General features: G+C 40.8%; 1 protein-coding gene and 1 long non-coding RNA gene across 3 annotated transcripts in view; one reads left to right on the top strand and one right to left on the bottom strand.

Annotated features, from left to right (window-relative positions):
* Positions 1-4,744: 4,744 nt before the first annotated feature.
* Positions 4,745-6,472, bottom strand: LOC135417110 (uncharacterized). The gene is made up of 2 exons (XR_010431897.1): positions 6,240-6,472; positions 4,745-4,993 (listed from the first exon to the last, which is right to left on the bottom strand). It is a non-coding gene; the product is annotated as an uncharacterized LOC135417110 (long non-coding RNA).
* Positions 6,473-6,589: 117 nt separating this feature from the next.
* AGPS (alkylglycerone phosphate synthase) overlaps positions 6,590-18,519 on the top strand; it is a 55,005-nt gene continuing 43,075 nt past the window's right edge. Inside the window, exon 1 of one of the 2 annotated variants that reach the window (XM_064660742.1) lies at positions 6,590-6,817. In XM_064660742.1, coding sequence (XP_064516812.1) covers positions 6,624-6,817 — 194 coding nt within the window. In that variant the 5' untranslated portion in view covers positions 6,590-6,623. The remainder of the gene's footprint in view (positions 6,818-18,519) is intronic. The other variant, XM_064660743.1, reaches the window with a different exon arrangement.

Genomic DNA, 18,519 nt, shown 5'->3' with positions numbered 1-18,519 from the left:
TTCTATTTTACAACTGTTCTTTTGCCTCTAAACTTCCAGTACTGCAGTGCCGAGGAGCCATGAACACAAGGACAGCTTGTTTTTTCACTTCTCAACACACAAAGAATGTTGTGTTAAACAGAAAATAAATTCTGTTTCTCTCTCATTTGAAAATGCCTACCTTCCTCAGTGACATCATTGCATGTAATGGAGCAGTAAGCTGGTCCCCTATCAAACAAAGCAAGCAGCAGAGATTAATTATCTCACAAATATTTTGGAGAATCAAGCAGTTCACCCATTTGTGCTGCTCCATTTCCCGTGTTTTCAGCTGAAAGAGCAGGCTGCTGTCTAAATTGATGGCATCCTTTTCAGCTGAGACCAGCTTAATCTATTTTGTGTTCTTCAAAAAAGGAGCTGCCTTTGTTGTCCCTTTTATGCGCCACATTTCTCTATTGAAACAAAGCACTGGTGAACAGCATTGGCCTGACAGTGCCCGGGACTGGAGTCCTCAGGTCTGGCAAGGCAGAAGCAGTAGGAGCATTTAAGGTGTCCTGCTGGTGCAAATTCCACAGGATAAACTGATGCCAGTTTTTAGTTGTATATACTTAATTAAACTTGTACAAGGAGAAAATCAAATGTGCAGACGAATTCAAATCACGTCATCATCAGGAAGGAAACAACATTTTAAAAAGTGAAAATCAACAAATAACCGGTATTTCTGAAAATGAAAAGGAGAGAGACTGCCAGGCTGCCTGCTAGTGACTCCCACTATTCAGTCTGCTCTAGCAGTCCTTGCTTACTTATAGGCAAGGTTGCTTTTTAGTGGTTCCTACGCATGACTGTCCACTTCACCCTTCTCTGGGAGGGTCTCTCTCCTCACAAAGACAGTTTAGCTGCCTCTGGAGCAGCTGCTGAACTGCTCCAGTTTACAGCCTTGCATATTCAGATAAATTGCCACTCATTTCTCTTAATATACTGTGCTGTAATTTGAAAAATCCTGAAAATTAACCATTTTACCAGCATTTCTTGTGCTAAAACTGTGTTTTAAAAACTGCAACAGATTTGCACCTGAGCAGAAATATTACTTTTACTCTTACAAATATTCTGTTCAGCTGTCCCTGACTGCCCCAGCCTAAATTAGAGTTGAATCAACATTTGTTTTGTTTCACATAATGACAGAATTAGCTACATTTGTTCAAACTTCCTTGATTTACTACCTGATCTCATTATTTAGACTTCAGTATGTCTCTTCCTTCTGTTTTTTCTTTCTCAGATGGGGTGAAACTGAAAAACTTAGATTCAGCTCCAAGGAAAAGGAGAATGAGGTATGTCAGCTGCGTGCTTCTGCCCCAAACAAAATGCAAATGGTATAGTACTGGCATAATGATAATTTATCTGCATGTAAACTATTAAATCACTCCCTTTCTGCTGTGGCTGGCCACCAGTGTGACACCACACAGTGGATGGTGCTCACCAGCCTGTGGTTAAATTCCCTGTTCACAGCTCTGTGACTCTGGTTCCTCTTTTGCTGACTGTGATTTCCTCCTTCCTGTTTCTCCATTCCTTGAGGAACAGCAGAGGTACAATACAAATATGGTACAAGGACAGAGAACATCTTATGTTCATGGCATTGGCAGTCTCCTGTTGAAGCTTTCTGTGGCACAAGCTCAAAAAAGCCACCGCTGAATGTTCAGTTTGCCTCCATTGTGTGCCATGTAATTGGGTGCTCAATCCCCCCTTGGCACAGCACAGGAAGAGACTATTAAATGCCTAATATCACCATGTGTTTTTGTTTACACTCTGCCTGATTCTCATCTAATCTTTTCTCATCATCTTTGAATGTATTCTTGAAGGTCTTCATTCTGAAAAATGAATTGTGTTTGTCCACTCTAGCTTTTCTAAGCTGTTCAGGTTACCTTATTGACTGCAAGCTGAAATAGTTGATCATCTTTTATACTTTCACTCTTTAACAGGGCAGAGCTGACTACCATGTTCAAAAACTTCTGCAGTTTTTGTATGTTTAAAGAGAGAACATGCTGCCCACTAACCTTTTCCATATAAAAAAGGTCAGCTTCAAGTTGGAGATCTCTAAATAGGAGGTTTCAGTCGTGATCCATACTCTGAAGGCTTTTGTCATCTTTTTCCTAGTTTCACTCCTATCCTTGTGTAATCTTTCAAATCCAGGCTGATCCCTGCCAATGGCTTGAGGTCCTGCAGGTTTCTCCCTAGCTCTAAGACCTGGGCCTTTCTTCTTCTGTGGCATGGCACTGAGGCTGCCTATAAGATGAGCTCATAAGCTGGTAGTGTATGGATGAATTGGTGAATGGATGCAGTGCCTTTTCCCCATGGTCTGACGCTATAAAAATGGCACAATGCCTAAGTAGGCCTTAGAGAAATTGGCTACTTTAGAAAAACATCTTGGCCCACTCAAATATCAACAAAACTCCTCCCAAAGCATGAATTACTTGGTGTTGAATGACATGTGTGTAGGCTTTCTTTTTTTTTTTTATCCTCTGGTGAAAAAATGACTAATCCAAAGGTTATTGAAAGGGCTTATGCCTTCCCCCCCTTTTGTTGCCTAAACAGCTGCTTCTGAGTTCATGATTCAGCTGTGGATGTCCCACACCCATCCTTTACCCAGGGTAGCCAAAACCCCACCTCTTCTGTAGGTGGGGTTTTTGTTCAGGGGTACAGAGCAAAAAGGTGTGCTAATACATTAGTGTCAATCACATCTGAATAGCAGCTGAACTGGAGAAAGCGAGGACATCTGAAACACCCCTTATTCAAGCAGGTGTTTCCTTCTGTTTAAACCTTGCAACTCAATGAAGAGTCTTGAAAAAAATAGTTTCTACTTTTCCATTTTTCAAGGAAGCAAAGGATTTTTTATGTTCATTTTCTCAGCTGCTAGTCATACAATACTGTTCTTCTGTTGCCCTCAGAAGCAGTGAGGTGAAGCAAGAATTATAACTCAAAGCTGTGCTACTATAAAGTGAAAAATAAACCAAAAAATCCCACAACTTTTTTTCTGCTACTTACTCAGTAAAGAAAAAGCACAGGTGTTTACTACAGCACTGCAATTCCTGCCAGCTTCCGCTGGAAATGGGAACTTTCTCATGTTTCAATAAAATTTCTTTGAAATGTTTCAAAATTCTTTTTACAGTTTAAGCTGAACACAGTACTCTACCTTCTCTTCTAGATGCATGTATGGTTGCTATTTCAGCCGCTTGTAAGTTGCTGTATCCCATCAATTAATTTTCCACATCTGATACCTACATCTCAAGGGCTCTCATGCTACATTAGGTAATTCTCAAAATCTGTTGCAGAACTTCATTCAAGGCAAGAAGATTTATCAGAAGAGTCTTTTCTTTCCACAACCTGTGTACGGGTTGCCCAAGTGTAGTGTTTGTCTTGAGCAGCAAGTTCCCTCTGTAGTCTCCCATGGAACCAATGCATAATAGAGCTCTGAGACACTTTGTCATGAAGACCTCTCTGAAAGTTTAAAGTACTTTGGCCACTTTATTTTGTATTACACTGTAAACTGTCTTTAAACTAATATGCCAGTGTTAAGAATTCTGGAAATGAGTGTCTTTGATGAGGAGTACTACATTGATCTGGCATCTCACTCATTCTTGCAGGACAGCTCATGGAACAAGCAGCCAAGCTGCTGCTTTGGCTCAACAATGCGTAGACTACTTCCAACTACCACCTTATAGATCTGCTGGTAATTTTACTGACATCATCGAGTTCTCTTTGGTGTTACAACCGTATTACTTTTAAAATTGTGTTTCCTAAGTTTTCTTCTCAGCACTCTTACTTATCAGATAGGCTTTATATGATTAAATTAGACATATTTTTTGAAAATATGCTAGTGGTTCACTTCAGGAGAGTGAGAAACAGCAACCTCACAATCCAAGAGCACACTACGTTACTGCTGCTTTTTGTGAAGATTGCCATCATTCCAAGGGAGCCAGGGATTGCATGCAGAGCACTGATAGGAACTCAGCATTCTTACTGTAAGAAAAGACCCCTCTTGCGCAAAAACAAGGTGTCACCTTTGCTTTGCGTAAGACAAGGGCTCTCTATGGTTTCCAAACCATACCACCATGTCCCTACCATTCCGAGTTAAATCTCCACCCACACACATACCTAAAAATTAATTGGGAACTTTTTTGAAATTAAGTTGTGAGGTGGTGACAAATATTGCTTATCAGATATTAGTTGAATTCAATTTTTCACTGGGAATCTCTATGACTAGGATCAAATAAATGAGCAATGGTCTCGTCATTGTTCCGTACAAGTGATTGTGATACAAAGAAACATTTTAGGAAAATCTGAAGCCCAGTTTAGCGGATTTAGTATTTATTTGCCAACATTCAGCAATGGGGAAAGTGACTTAAAGTCCCCCCAGCTATATGCAGAACTTCAGTAAATAGTCTGAATGGAAACTCAGCCGAGATCCGTGTTTGCTCCCTGCAGACTGCTTCCACAGCATCAGACAGCTAAATGTGGATATGCATCAGTTAATCCAGAAAGATGTATACAAATTATTCACAGGGGGCAAATTTAACTCCATAACCAAACTAACAAACTGCCAGAACAGCTGTTTATGTTGTAGTAATACCAAAAACCTAACCTAAGGCTGAGATCCCATTGCAACTAGTGCAATCACTGCCCTAGGAAAATTACAAGCTATTTTCTAGTCAAAGTATACAAAGGGCATAAAATCAATTAACAATAGTGAGTATAAAAGCAAAATAAACAGTAATAACACCTGGGTGGCTTTTATGTACTGCTTTTTATCAGTAGGCCTTACAGAGGTTGGTCCTACATTGTCACACAGTCCTTAGTGTATTTTCAGACCAGTCTCTCTAGGGAGATACTGTTATCCTTGGTTTATATATGGGGAGCTATGACTCCAGGAAGCACCAATATTGCACGCAAGGTAGGGAACTGAACCAAAGTCTCACTGCTTGTGCACTCCATACTGCTCCCTGGAGAACTTCCTGCTGGTTGCCTAGTGAATGGAAAGGTATCACGTTGAAGTATCAAGGGAGAAATAGGTCTCTAAGCAAGGTTCGAAAGAGGGTAAGAGCTTTATGAATTTTCATGTGATTTTATTTCATATACATAACAGATGTATGAGGAAGGAATGAACAAATAAATCAGCAATTATTGACAAAATGTCATTATGAAAATATCAGTCATCACATAGATACTAGCATTCCATTCAAGACTTCCAAAAAGCTGGCCGGTGCCAGTCAGCTGCAAAAGCTGATCATGAAAGTAGGTCCTGTGTGACAACTGAGTAGGCTTCACCAGCGGGACCTACTTCATGTCACAGAGAAAAAGGTGGAATTAATCTGAGGTCATCTAGCCCACCTCCGTGCCCTGAGCTGAACTGCTTATAATGATATAATTTCTGATAGATGTATGTTGTCTGTTCTTAACACTTTCTAACTTGGCCTCTACTTAGGCATAGTTTTTCATTTTCACTGCCATTAGAAAGCCGTCTAATGCTAATACTGAAGTTACATGTTGCAGTTTGAGCTCATTATTTCTCGCCAACCTAGCTGGGACATGAAGGGCAGGTTGATTGCTTCCTTTTGCTTCATAGCAGTCTTTTACATATTTGAAGACTGATAACCTATCTTCCTTAGTCTTTTTTAAGGGACTCAGTTTGTTCAGCCTTTTTTCATTCCCTGACGGAAAAAAAACCCCTCTTATCATCTGTTCTCCTCTAAATTTTTTCCAGTTCCCACATCTGTTCCTGAGTGGAAATCTAAAGCACTCTGGTGCATGAAGGCAAATTCCTAGTAGCAGACAGCACCCGAGGCTGGCATGAAATCTGCACCTCCCCTTAAATCCCAATTCTTTTCCCTCTTCAAAGTGATGCTACAAGGTGAATCCCAGATATTCCCACAGGGCCCAAATACAGTCAGGACTGAGTTTTTGACAGGATTGACCCAGTGATGGCTATCCCAGATACAGAAGGGGTATATTCCCAGCAGTCAGTCAGCATTCATTTCATGGCGTGGGTTTATTGGGGGAAGCAGATCATCGGGAGCCTGGAGCATCCCTTCTAGGACTCTATGGCGTGGGAAGAGCAGGCAAGTTATATAGGCAGAGGCACTTGGCTCAGCAGCCTTGCACTCACCGGGGCCTTCTGCCCCTGTCAACAGCTACGATAAAATCTGTAACTCCTGTAGGATTATCTGCCACCTCACCGACCTATTTCTTAAGTAACCCACCTATGTTATTACCATTAATTAGCATTTCATCATTAATTTAGGCAATCCTCGTCTCTAAAGGACACCTTTGTGTTCAGCGATCTAGCGGGGCTGTAATTACCCCACGAGACGTGAGATATCTCTAACGAACGCCTTTTCTCTCTCTCTCTCCGGTTTCCTCAGGCAAGCCCTGCCCTGCTGAGGCAGGAAGCTCTGGCAATACGGAGGAAGGCAGAAAAAGAGGAGCGAAGGACGGCAGGGCGGCAGAGCGGAGCGGTGCGGGAGCCGCTGGGTGCCGGCTCACCCGGCCCGGCCGTGCGGGCGGTGCCCGCCGAGCCCCTCGCGGGGAGCGCCGGGCGGCGCCTTCCGCCCGCGCGCCCTCTCACCCGGCGGCGGTCGCGGCACAACACGGAAGCGATGGCGGCCGCGGCCGGGGAGGCAGCGGGAGGCGGCGGCGGCTCCCCGTCCTCCGCCCGGCGGCGGCTGCGCATCATCTCCGGGCACCTGCGGGGCGCCCCGCGGGCCCCGGGGCGGGGAGCGCTCTCCCCGAGCCCCTGCAAGGCGCAGGGCGGCTCCGCCGGGCCGGCATCCGGCTCCATCCCGAAGAAGCGGTGGGTGCGGGCGGGGTCCCCGCGCCGGGCCGGGCGGGCTCCCGGAGCCCTCGGCGGTGGGTGCGGGTCGGGACCGGGGCAGCCCGTGCTGCGAGCGGGGGTCTCGCTCCCGCCCGGGGACGGGCGCGGGCTGCGGGGCCCGGGGAGGCCCCGCGTGGGCCGTGCGGGGGTAGCGGGGCTCGGACGGGTCGGGGCGGCGGCCGGGGGGACGAGACTGATCCCAGTCCCGGGTGAAGTGTTAACGCTGTTCACCGCTGTAGGGACTGGTGGAAACCGGAGGAAGGTGGTCTTCAGCCCCTTACCTGCTTCTGTAGTAAGTGGGTTTCTGTTAAAATGGAAAGTCGTCATGGTCACCTTAATAACTGGAGATGTGATGGAGAAGTTTTGTTTTTATGAAATACTTTTGAGGCTGCTCTAATGAGGAATGTTGAAGCACGTGTGAAGAGCAAGGTCTGTGTATGGGTTCTCAGTCCCACCCTGTTCTCAGACGTGTGAAACCTTCAGCTGATGTGAGTGCTGTCAAAGTGTACATTAGGCTCTAGCTAAAGTTTCTTAGATATGAATAATTTTAAACACATGAACTACTTTTTCATGGTTTTGCTATATGGAGTAGTAAGGAATCTGAGGTCATGTGAGACCAAGAGAAGACACACAGTCAAATTCTCTAGTTTGTTCTAGTTCTAGTTCTAATTCTCTGTTTCACAGGCTCTTGGATGTATTTTTCTACTAGATTGTTTTTAAATGATACAATTATAATACCATGGTATAGTTTCATGTAACTTATTGTGAGGCCCCCTTTCTGCTGGGGTGGACTTGTATTAATTTTGTGGCTGGTTTTTTTTTTCCCCCATTTCTCAGATGTGGATTTTCTATGTAGGCATTGGCTTGCTATCTTATAAGAGCATTTTAAGATTTAGGTTGTACACAACCTATTGCTTTCCCTTGAGCTGTGGACAGGGACTAGTATATTAGTGCAAGAGGACTGTCCAGAGACAGATTGGGCAAGCAGTTGATTAGGATAGTTGTTCTTCCTTTGAGGAAAACCCATGCAGGCCATGCTTTGCTCTCAACCTTGTCAAGAAAAGAGCAAGAAACAGCCTGAGTTATTCTAACAGGCCATCTGTGGCCCAGGGCCACAAGCAGAATCTGCCTGCTTTGGAAGGACTGGGATGTCATGCACATGTAGTCAAATCTGAACAGTTTTGAAAGCTTTTAGTTCTGATGCTCTTGCAGAAGGTGTGTCAAACAGTGCTGCTTACTGGGACAAGTGGGTCATTCCAAAGATGATGTCTTCCATATTGAGTTTTTCTTTGGTTTGAATTTAGGAAGAAATCACTGTTTCTGAAAAAATATCAGTTTAGCTAGTTTTTAGAGATTCATTTTAAATGGATTATTGTGTAATTTCTATGGCCAGTTGTTGCATCCATGAAGAGCAGGAGAGGCAAGCTTTTGTGAATATGCATGTAACCTGAAGGAAGGGTTCTTTCTCCACGAAAACACAGGCTTAGGGAATTTAACACTTGTACTTCTACAAGATATTGACATTGCTCTCCCCAGTAGGATTTTCTATAGGTTCATAATGGATTACTGTTTTTACTCAGAATAAAAATTATGTTGCTTCAAGGAACTTAGGATCGAAATGGTACAAATGCTGGGTACTTTGCTGTGGGGGTGTAAGGGAGATGCTGGAAAGCTTGGTCTGTGCCATAGGTACAACTTGTTATATTTAGAGCCCAGCCTTTTTTTATGTATAGAAACAAGAAAAACTAAAAGGGAGTTTTACCTCTGTCTTGAGGTTCCATCTGAACATCTGAGATGTGATTGAAATATGCTTAAGATGTTGCATGTGAAAATTCTGATCATTAAGTATAGCTACGATGTGAGGATCTTGGTTGAGTTTGTGTTTGAGGATAATATCAAGGTTTTGGAGTGATGGGGGATAAAGAATTCTGTTGCCTACACTGATTTGGCAAGTGATGAACACCTGAGACCTGTTCTAGTGCCTACCAGCTAATTTGGAGTTGTTTTTTGTTTGTGAGACCTAGAAGGCTGATTGAAAAATCTAGTAAAAATAACTGACGTAGAGGTAGCACATGGCTTTTATCAGCAGTGTGAGGACCATCCAAACCCAGATACTGTTTTCTTGCAGTCTTCTGCATGCTGAGTCAGCTCTTCCAGCTCTTTTGAACTATTACTTTGTTTCCTTAGCAAAGCTACAGCCAAAAGTACCTTAAGCAAAATTTTTGTTCATTACACCTGTTGCATCTTTCCTGTAGTGTTTGAAATAGTGGCAAAGCTACAGACACTACTTTAGCAGATTTAGGTGCACTCTTGTCATGTTGCATTTCTTCTGCAAGGTAGATGGCTTTCTTTGATGAGAAAAACCCTTTGTAGTACTTCAGGTCCATGATCACAGACATTTTTTTCTGGCTGCTTTTCTAATAGTCCCTAGATAGTGACCTGTAGTAACATGGCTTTCTTGTTGATGGTTCAGAGACCAAAGTGCTAAGGATCTTATCCAGACGTTATTTGTCACCAGCAAGGGGAAGAAGAGTATGTGGAATTGACTGAAAGTCTGTGGGTCTCATCAAACTGTTCCTGTTTCCAAATAAAAATGCCTCTGAACAATACATTTGCAAATTGATGTGTTTGAAAAGTAGAAAATGTATTATAATCTTTAAAATTATGATTATCGAGATGGGAAAATTCCTCAAAAGACAAGCAAATATCTACTTGTCTGAGTATCTTCTTGAGAGAAACCTTAGGTACTGTAAGAATAAAGAGATGTTACTTTGTAGTGGCATTCCTGGCTTGAATTTAATATTTTAATTGAGTGATGCAGTGAAACATGGGGATCATAGTTACACAATGTGTGTTGAAGCCTTAACAGGATAATAGGCATGCTAAAACACTTAGTAAAAAAATTGAGCTGGAAAATAACTCTTCCTTGAAATTACTTTTTCTGAACTTTCATATTAGGCTGTTGACTTTTGTTGACTGGTTATTAGTAAGCTCACTTTGCTGGTGAGACTTGAGTTAAAAACTTATTTAATCTTCAAAATAAGTGTATGTACATGAAATGTTCAACTTGTACTGCTTTGGAAACAGGTGCTACAACTCCCTAGAACACAGTTGTACCAGAGTAATTGTTAGGTATGCTGGAAGGTAAGAGTGCTGCAGAAATGGAGCATTCACTGATGTTGATCTTGTCAAAATAGGTTGTGTTATAACTTATTCAAGTCAAACTTTAAATAATTTGGTCTTTGTTAAAAGAGATAATTGATTTAGTTGAAACGTTAACTCAGTAGCCTGTAGGCTTAAAATGTTTTTCTGCCCTGGAGCAAAAGAAAGCAGGACAGGATCTTGTGATTATCCTGTCTCTTTGTGTAGAATCTGCTTTCCTGTAGGATGAAGAGAGGCTCGTGAATATCTTTTAATTATTATGGGCATACTGTTATCCAGGGTAGTTAGTTCAAGGTGTAGCCAGCTGACTGCTGTGTATGGAGTTCACAATCAGGTTGTTCAGGGTAATGTGTTAATGTCACCATACCTTCATGTAGACTTTTGCAGTTCTTGCTGTAGTTGCTGCTAATGATTATGACTTTATTAAGTAGCAACATGAATTGACTCCTAAAAAATTGGTACTACTTGAATTTAACAAGTGACATCAAAGAGCATTCATATCTTACTCCCAAAATTCACATCCATCTTTATTATAAAGACATAACTCTTTAGACAGCAGTGTTTAAGCCACACTTGATGCTGAACTGTATCCTGATACAGCTGATTTCTGAGCTTAAGGTGGTGGAAACTTAGGGCAAGGAAGGAAAGGGCTGGTGCCACTACAGAGTCTTAAGAAATCAGAAGAGTAAGAAATCATAAGAGCCTCTTGCATTGAGAAAGGTGTGGCAGTTCACAGGAGGTTCTGTGATTACATCAAAGTAGTTAATTGTTAGTTGAGGTTAATACTTGAAGTAGAGGAACAGGTAAAGATTCTCATATGGAGACGTTATTCTGATGAAAAAGTGTCATAATCTGATGGCAAATGTGACTTCATATGCAACAGCAATTCCTGTCTGACATCTAGGTCCAAGTGGTTGCATGTCAGGCAGATGAAATGTAAGAAATCTGTAAGAATTTAAGTAATACAATATTTATGGTAAGGTCATTTGATACCAAGTAAGCCAAAATGAATATATGCATTAGTTAAATTTGATTAGAAAAAAACCTAGATAAAAGTGTAAAGTATGTTTAATATGTAAAGTTCAATATGGATTATTATATGAAAGTAAGTAGCAGTTTATGGTGAAACCTGAAAGAATTTTTTAGATCAGCTTCTTGATATCTCCTGAAATCTGAACCGTTATTTACAAGAAAATGAATGTGTATATATAGTTGTTTACTTTAACTTGATGTGTTTATTTAAACTGAATAGAATTAGAATAATCTGTTAATGCAATAGACTAGAGTAATTACTTGGACTAGAAGCTACTTTGAGCTGAAGTAAAGTAAGGAGATCAGTAGTGTAAGAAGTTGCAGCCAACTAGACTTTTCTGAATTGTTAGGGTACTTCTTTGTAGAAAACAAATAATGTTGAGTATTAAAAATGAATTGTAAGCAGAATGTGATGGACAAGCATAATGCCTCTGCAGTGTTGTTATATCCAAAATTGAGTTGTTGTGTACAAGTCTTCAGGGTTGATAGTGAAGGCCAAAAAGTTTTCTTTGGCAGTTATCTCATATATATGCTACAGAGCATGCTAAAAAAACCTCTGTGGAATAGGTAAAACAATGTTGCCCAGAAACTGAACTTATTTTGCTTTTGCAGATTAATGGCAGACAATTGATTCTTTCATTAAGTTGTTTCTTTTAAGATAGCAAAGCAGATATCCTTGTTTTGCAAGTTTTCGGGAAATCCTTCTCAAAGGACTGATCTCTGGTGTTTGAAAAATCTTTAAGTGCTTATTCATTTACTGCCTGAAAGTAGCCATGTGTATGCATTTTTTGTAGTAGAGCAGTTTCTTCAAAGATAAAAATGAAGCTAGTGTCAACTGAAGTAGTAGGTGGAATACATGGAACTTCTAGTAAAGTATTCTGTTGCATAAGAATCATCATTTGACTGTGTGCTGAGAAGCGTGGTTATAATGTCTTGCTTTTCCTCAATCTTTAATTTTCCCTAATTGACTTAAGCTTTCTGTGAAAGAACACTAGAGAAACACCAATTTCCTTATTCCTTGGGGCTTTGTTTATTACAATGTGGTGAAATGAAGAGTAATGAAATAGTCAAGGCTAGGAATGAATGTAAGGAAAGTGAACATTTGTTTTGTCAGAGTAGTTTAAAGAAAGCACACTGCTTTTGAGTACCTAAGCGCTGAAGTCTTATGCCTAAAATCTTGTTGTCTGTGTTTGCTGCTTACTGTAAATTTAAACTGTAAATATCAATGCAGGTTTGTGTTGTCATATCAGATGTTCAGCAAACAGAATAGCAACTTAATCAGTGTATGTGCAGCTGCAGAGTCTTATCTCAAAGTGTGGGCTACAGAACATGAATGTGTCTAAGGTTATAAAACAGATGTTATTTGACTTCAGACTTGAAAATGATTATATTAGATTTGCTTCAGGGAAGATCCTCCAAGAGGGAAAAAGTATAAGAATGACAAACACAGTAGGTACCCTCTGCCTGCAGCATGGTGTTCTTCTCCAGATAAATGATGCTTTCACAAAGCAGTTCTTGAAGGGATTCCTGGGGTTGCATTCTCTGTCTTTATTCCAGGCACCTGATACTAATTTACTGCTGGCTTCAGAAACACTCTGTAGTGTTGCTTACTTGGTTGAGAAGTGTGACTGTATAATCCAAACAGAGAGTGCTCCAGAGGAGAGGGATCTGGTATCACCTGTGGAAAAGATTCTGAATTTCTACCTGGGGGTCTAGTTGGTGACCCAAATTCCAGCTGAGGTGGGCTTTGAGGAGTTGCTCTTTGGGTAATGTCTTGTAATGCTTTATCACCATAATATTGCCTCCGTATTACTGCACCCATGCACTGAGTTTTGCAAGAACTCTAAAACCTGGAAGACTTTGTTACAGTCGGCAAATACTGGTGCTTAAGCCCATGTGGTAGCCCTTAAAACTGCCATTTTAAACTGATTTCCTAGAATCTGCTGGTTCTTGCATCATGCAGCAGAAGTGCCTGTGAGTATTTTAGGTATATATGATTTCAATGCTGAGCATGCGCTGGTGATTGAATTGAAAATGTTGGTAGTTATCCTGAGGAAACTGATGTGAGCATCTTGACTTTGCTCTGCCTGAGCTGTATTTATCCAGCTGGGTTGAACTGCAGTTTCATCTTGCTTCTCTGAAGAAGCATTGGATACCTGTGGAGACCCTGGGCTTGTCCTTCAGTTTCCTGGGGAGAGACAAGAACTTTTTCATCCTGTCACTGTGCTGGTCACTAAAATGTGAGATTTGAACCATGCTGGCAGGTGCGGTTGTGTTGAAACAGTGAAGGTCCGAAGGCTTCTTCCTGCTTAGCTGTGTGACTGGATGCTTCAGGAGCACTAGCTCAGCTGGTGGGCCAGGGGACACCCTCCTGCCTCTCTGACTGTAAAAATCCTTATTGCACTGAGTCAAACTAATAGTTCGATGTTGGGCATTGTAATGAAAGTGAAATGTTTAAATTCACTTAAACTAGTTACACTGTGTTAATCTCTTATCATCACTGTTTCCGTGGTAACTTGTTTTCTTTCAGGTTTTCTCCCTCAGGCAATATAATTTCATGTATGTATATATAAAAATATATACACATTAAAAAAGTTAAGCAAGGTTTGACTTAGACTACTTCATACATTTCAGTAGTGTATTTCTGTCTTTTAAGTTAGAAGGCAAGAAAGAACTGGTCATTTTTTACTATCTCTGGCTAAAATATTCCATGTTTCTATTAAAAATGAGAGAGTTGGTGAGCTTGATATTTTGTTGAAGCCAATGTATTGAATAGGAAATGTGTTGTCTTTAAATAAGACAGTTTGGGTAAAATACTGAGAAACATTTAGTTTAAAACAAGAATATCAAATGTAGGTGAAAGACTTTGCTATATATATTCTTGGAAAGGAATTTGGGAAGAAAAACAGAAGGAGGTGTAAATTATATCTTGCTACATATACAACATGTGTAACATGAATATGTCACTCGACTATGTCAAACTGAGCATCTTTCTTTTTCTAGGCTGAAGCATGAAACTTCCTAACATGTTTCGATGTATTCAGATATTGTTCAGAGTTTTCAGATATTATGCGGGGTGTTCAGGTTAGGTTTCTTTCATTGTTACTTTAACATTTAGCAATCAAGTTCTTGAATTTTTGAAGAATGAGGATAGAAACTATTACAGCAAGATGTTTCAGATGGTACAAAATATTCATGTGTTAGAGGACATATAATTTGTAAGAGTTTAAGTATAGTGATGGCACATATGGGTTGCAGATCAGCATGTGTTGAAGTCCTTTGGTCTCAGAGACAGCACTGGATACACTGAGTACTTGGACGTGGAGGAAGCTTTTAATGTGTGCTTAAGTCTGCAGATGCTCAGCAGTTCTTTCTGCCCTTTATATTTGTCTGGAATATGAATTTAACAATGAGATACTGGGAATGAAAAATTTGGGAAATGTACAAGGCTATGTGGGTTGCTCAGTTGCAGCTTGGGTCATTCTTGAGAGCCCAGGTAAACATGATGCACGATGCTAATCTGACAGGCAGCTCTGATTGCTGCACTAGGGCATTAGAGGGCAGTGGGAGTGCTGCACTGGAGCTGGGCTGTGAAAAGCATTTTCTAAGGAATGGCAACTGTATAAATAATGCTGAATAAGGGCAGTATGAAAATGCCAAGGGAAGAATGCTGTTACAATATTTAAAAGACTTTGTTTTCTTGTTTGCCTTCTGTTTCTTATTATATTGTCAAATTGAAGTTTTAATTTCCAAATGTGATGTGGAAAGACAAAGAAATGTAGAGCAGGTGGGTGTTACAGTGTATTTTTCTTACTTGAAGGAGCTGTTGTAGTGAGACAGACCTAAGGAAGAGCAGCCTGGCTTCATCTTGCAGAGCTGCTTGCACTTCTTCTGAATAATACATCAACTAATATGTAACTCTCTTCCAAAAAGATCAGTTTTGAATTAGATGAGTATGACACTGATATTGCCTCAGTAGTCATGGAGGCCTGCAGATCTCCTCTGGATGTCTTGTGCTTTCCTTTGTGCTGAAGGTAATTCTCTTGAGTCTTGAGGTTCACCAGCTCTTGCCTGTGAAGAGCATACCTTTCAAATGGCATGCAAGAAGATCTGAACAGCTTGATCTTCCTGCAGTGTGTCAGTTACAAATCAGAGCTGACCGATCAGCCCTTCATTTAAAATCTGGCCTTTTTAGTCTTCTTTATTTTAGGGAGCCACATGCAGTATTTCCTCTGACTTGTTCTTAGTATGTACGCATGAAGTGCTAGAAACTGCAGTAAGTAAATCAAACCACAGTTCTTAAACTGACTGTACTCTGGTATGGTGGAACAAAAGAATAAATGTAAGATGACTCATTCCAAAAGCGGCCCTTCCTGTCTCCAGAAAGAAACCTCAGACTTGCTCAGTATAGTTTTGAATATAAAAATTAAATGCTTAAGCTTTTTGTTCTGGTATTTACCTGTCACAAGATATAATACTGCCCATTGTGTGTGGTGGTGTGGAATCTCCTGACTTTGCATTATGAGGTAGGCAAGACATTTAAGAGTCAGCTATTGTTGTACAAACATGCAAACCATTATTTCCAATTTTAATTTAGTTATTCTTATCACACCAATAACAGGAGCTGTGTTGTCTGACAGAGTAAAGCTTTGTGCACTTATTTTATTCAGAAATAGTTCAACCTGAAAATAAACTCTTTGGAGTTAAAACTCAGACTGTGTTCTGTATTTTAAAGCCTAATGAAAGTGCCAGGTAGTTTAACACCAACCTAGGAAATGAGACCTTTAGAAAAGGCAAACAACCAGGATTGCAGTCAGCTTAGCAGAAAGACCTCATATCTGGGTCTGTCTTTGGTCCCTTAATTAATAGTACCTCCCCATAATTTTTTGGGAGGTATCTGTCTCTACTGACATCAAGATTAATGATCGTTTCAAACCCGTACATTATCAGTTTATCTCATGTTACCAGTTTCTTTAAGGCCCGACCTTTTGTGTTTCCAGCTTTGCAGCTAGTTTCTCTAGCCTGTTTCAGGCATCATACTTGGCATATTTATTTTGGCACTGCTTTGCAAGAGCCAAATTTTGCCTTCCTCAAATTTTGCTTATTAATATCAAGTCTGTTCTGACTTTACAGGATTCAACCAACTCCAGAAATCAGGTGTATAGAAATACTACATTTAGTCAGCAGAGGGAGAAATCTTACCTTGAAGAGGACTGCAGTGATGGGCATTTGAGCGGAACATTTAGTTTAAAAAAACAAAATAAATGCGACTTGAGTTGGCCAATTCTGGGTCAGCTTGTTCTCAGCTGGGAACAGCTCCACTGTGTATGACTTAGTACCTTTGTGGAACTCAGTATAAATATATGCAATATTTATAAATATACCTATATAGAAATAAGTGTAAAAATAGATAAGTCTGCATAACATGCTTTAAGAACCCTTTTTGATAATCTGTCATGTCAGCATGGCAGCACAAGGCATTCCCAGGCAGTGGAACATGGGTGGATCCTTGCCCTTTCTGGAGTGAACTCTACATGTGTAAAGATCAAGTCTTTTGAGAGATGAGGCAGCCAGAGGGGCTTCTGTATCTGGACAACTGTCTGCTCAAACAGTTAATTTTGGCTTAAATTTTAGAATCCGTTCCTCAGTATGGAAGAACAACATAGACTGACTATTTCACAAAACTGTGTAGAGCTTCAGTACTCAGTAACTGATAAAGTTTGCTTTAAGTGCTAGATTTGTCAAAGGCTTGTTGAAGTGTCTGATTCCAACAACATGACCGTGGCCTTTTTTCCATTTGATTAATTAAAACCTTGCATGAAGGCAGTTTGAAGAAAATGGATTTTATTTAAGCCAGGGCTATTTAATTACAACACCGATAGTATGTCAGCAGCCTGTGTTAATATTACCTTTATAATGAAAGCCTTTGGTAATAAATCATCACACAGTTATCTTGTGTGTAATGCTGGAGCTGGGAGTGACTTGAGGCAGTGCTTTCTCTGAATCGCAAGGTCTTTCTGAAATGGTCACCTCTGATCATCTTACCCTTATATTATACAGTCAAAGAGCAAAAGCTACATTCACTGTATATAGGGGAGGGAATTTAATGATCTGTTGTCAGACTTCTTTATCTAAAGACTTTGTATTAACTAAAATTCAGTTTTTAGGTTAATAACTTCATTTGTAATGTAAATAAATGGCAAGCTTTTAAAGCAAAGTTAAATTAATGTGTAATTATTCTTAGTGTATTTCTTAAGTCTTAAATATGTTTACACTGATATACTTCTGATGACTTCATCATAATTGAGATCCTCTGATGTGGTTGTGCTTCAGTTTTTTCAGTTTTCTGCTTCTATTTTGGCAGTTGTGGGTTTGGTTTTTATATGTTCGCTTTGTTACAGTATCGTATCGAGATTGTATTTGATATGTTATTCCTGCAGTTCTTGGGGTTTGGTTTTGGCTTTCCAAAATGTTTTCAGTCCAAATGTATCGCAAAGTGCCTCATCAACTGAATGTTAAGAATGCTGTGGCATTGCAGTAGTGATGGCAAACAACTAAAATCATTATTCTCTGTCTAGAAAATAAATGCTAAATTTCTTCTGTATTCTGTAAACATTTAGATGTTACCTATTTGTGTGTTAGTATTTATGTATAGATGTAAAAACAAGCATCTTTCACACATTACTGTTGCCAATTAGAGAACATCACCATGTCACCAGTGGTTTATTCCTCTCTACCCAGAAGAAAAATAAACGAACAAAAAAGAATTCAGTCACAAGAACCCCATGCAGCACTACAGGCTGGGGCAGAGTGGCTGGAAAGCTGCCCAGTGGAAAAGGACCTGGAGGTGCTGGTCAACAGTCAGCTGAACATGAGCCAGCAGCGTGCCCAGGTGGGCAAGAAGGCCAATGGCATCCTGGCCTGTATCAGCAATAATGTGGCCAGCAGGACTAGGGAAGTGATTGTCCCCCTGTACTCAGCGCTGGTGAGGTCACACCTCAAGTTCCATGTCCAGTTCTGGGCCCCTCACGGCGAGAAAGAGAAGGGAGGTGCTGGAGTGTGTCCAGAGAAGGGCAGCGCAACTGGTGAAGGGTCTGGAGAGAAAGTCATATGAGGAGCTGCTGAGGGAACTGGGGGTGTTTAGCCTGGAGAAAAGGAGGCTCAGGGAGACCTTATTGCTCTCTACAGCTACCTGAAAGGATGTTATAGCCAGGCAGGGGTTGGCCTCTTCTCCCAGACAACTAGTGAGAGGACAAGAGGAACTGGCCTCAAGATATGTGAGAGGAGGTTCAGATTGGACATCAGGGAGAACTTCTTCACTGAAAGCACAGTCAGACACTGAAACAGGCTGCCCAGGGAGATGGTGGAGGCACCGTCCCTGGAAGTGTTCAAGAAATGACTGGATGTGGTATTTAGTGCTATGGTTTAGTTGACTTGGTGGTGTTTGGCTAGAGGTTGGACTTGATGACCTCGGAGGTCTTTTCCAA

This window comes from Pseudopipra pipra, chromosome 7, assembly GCF_036250125.1.
Source record: "Pseudopipra pipra isolate bDixPip1 chromosome 7, bDixPip1.hap1, whole genome shotgun sequence".
Classification (NCBI taxonomy): Eukaryota; Metazoa; Chordata; class Aves; order Passeriformes; family Pipridae; genus Pseudopipra; species Pseudopipra pipra.
Note: the sequence above shows the minus strand (reverse complement) of the source record. Positions and strands in the feature narration are given on the sequence as shown.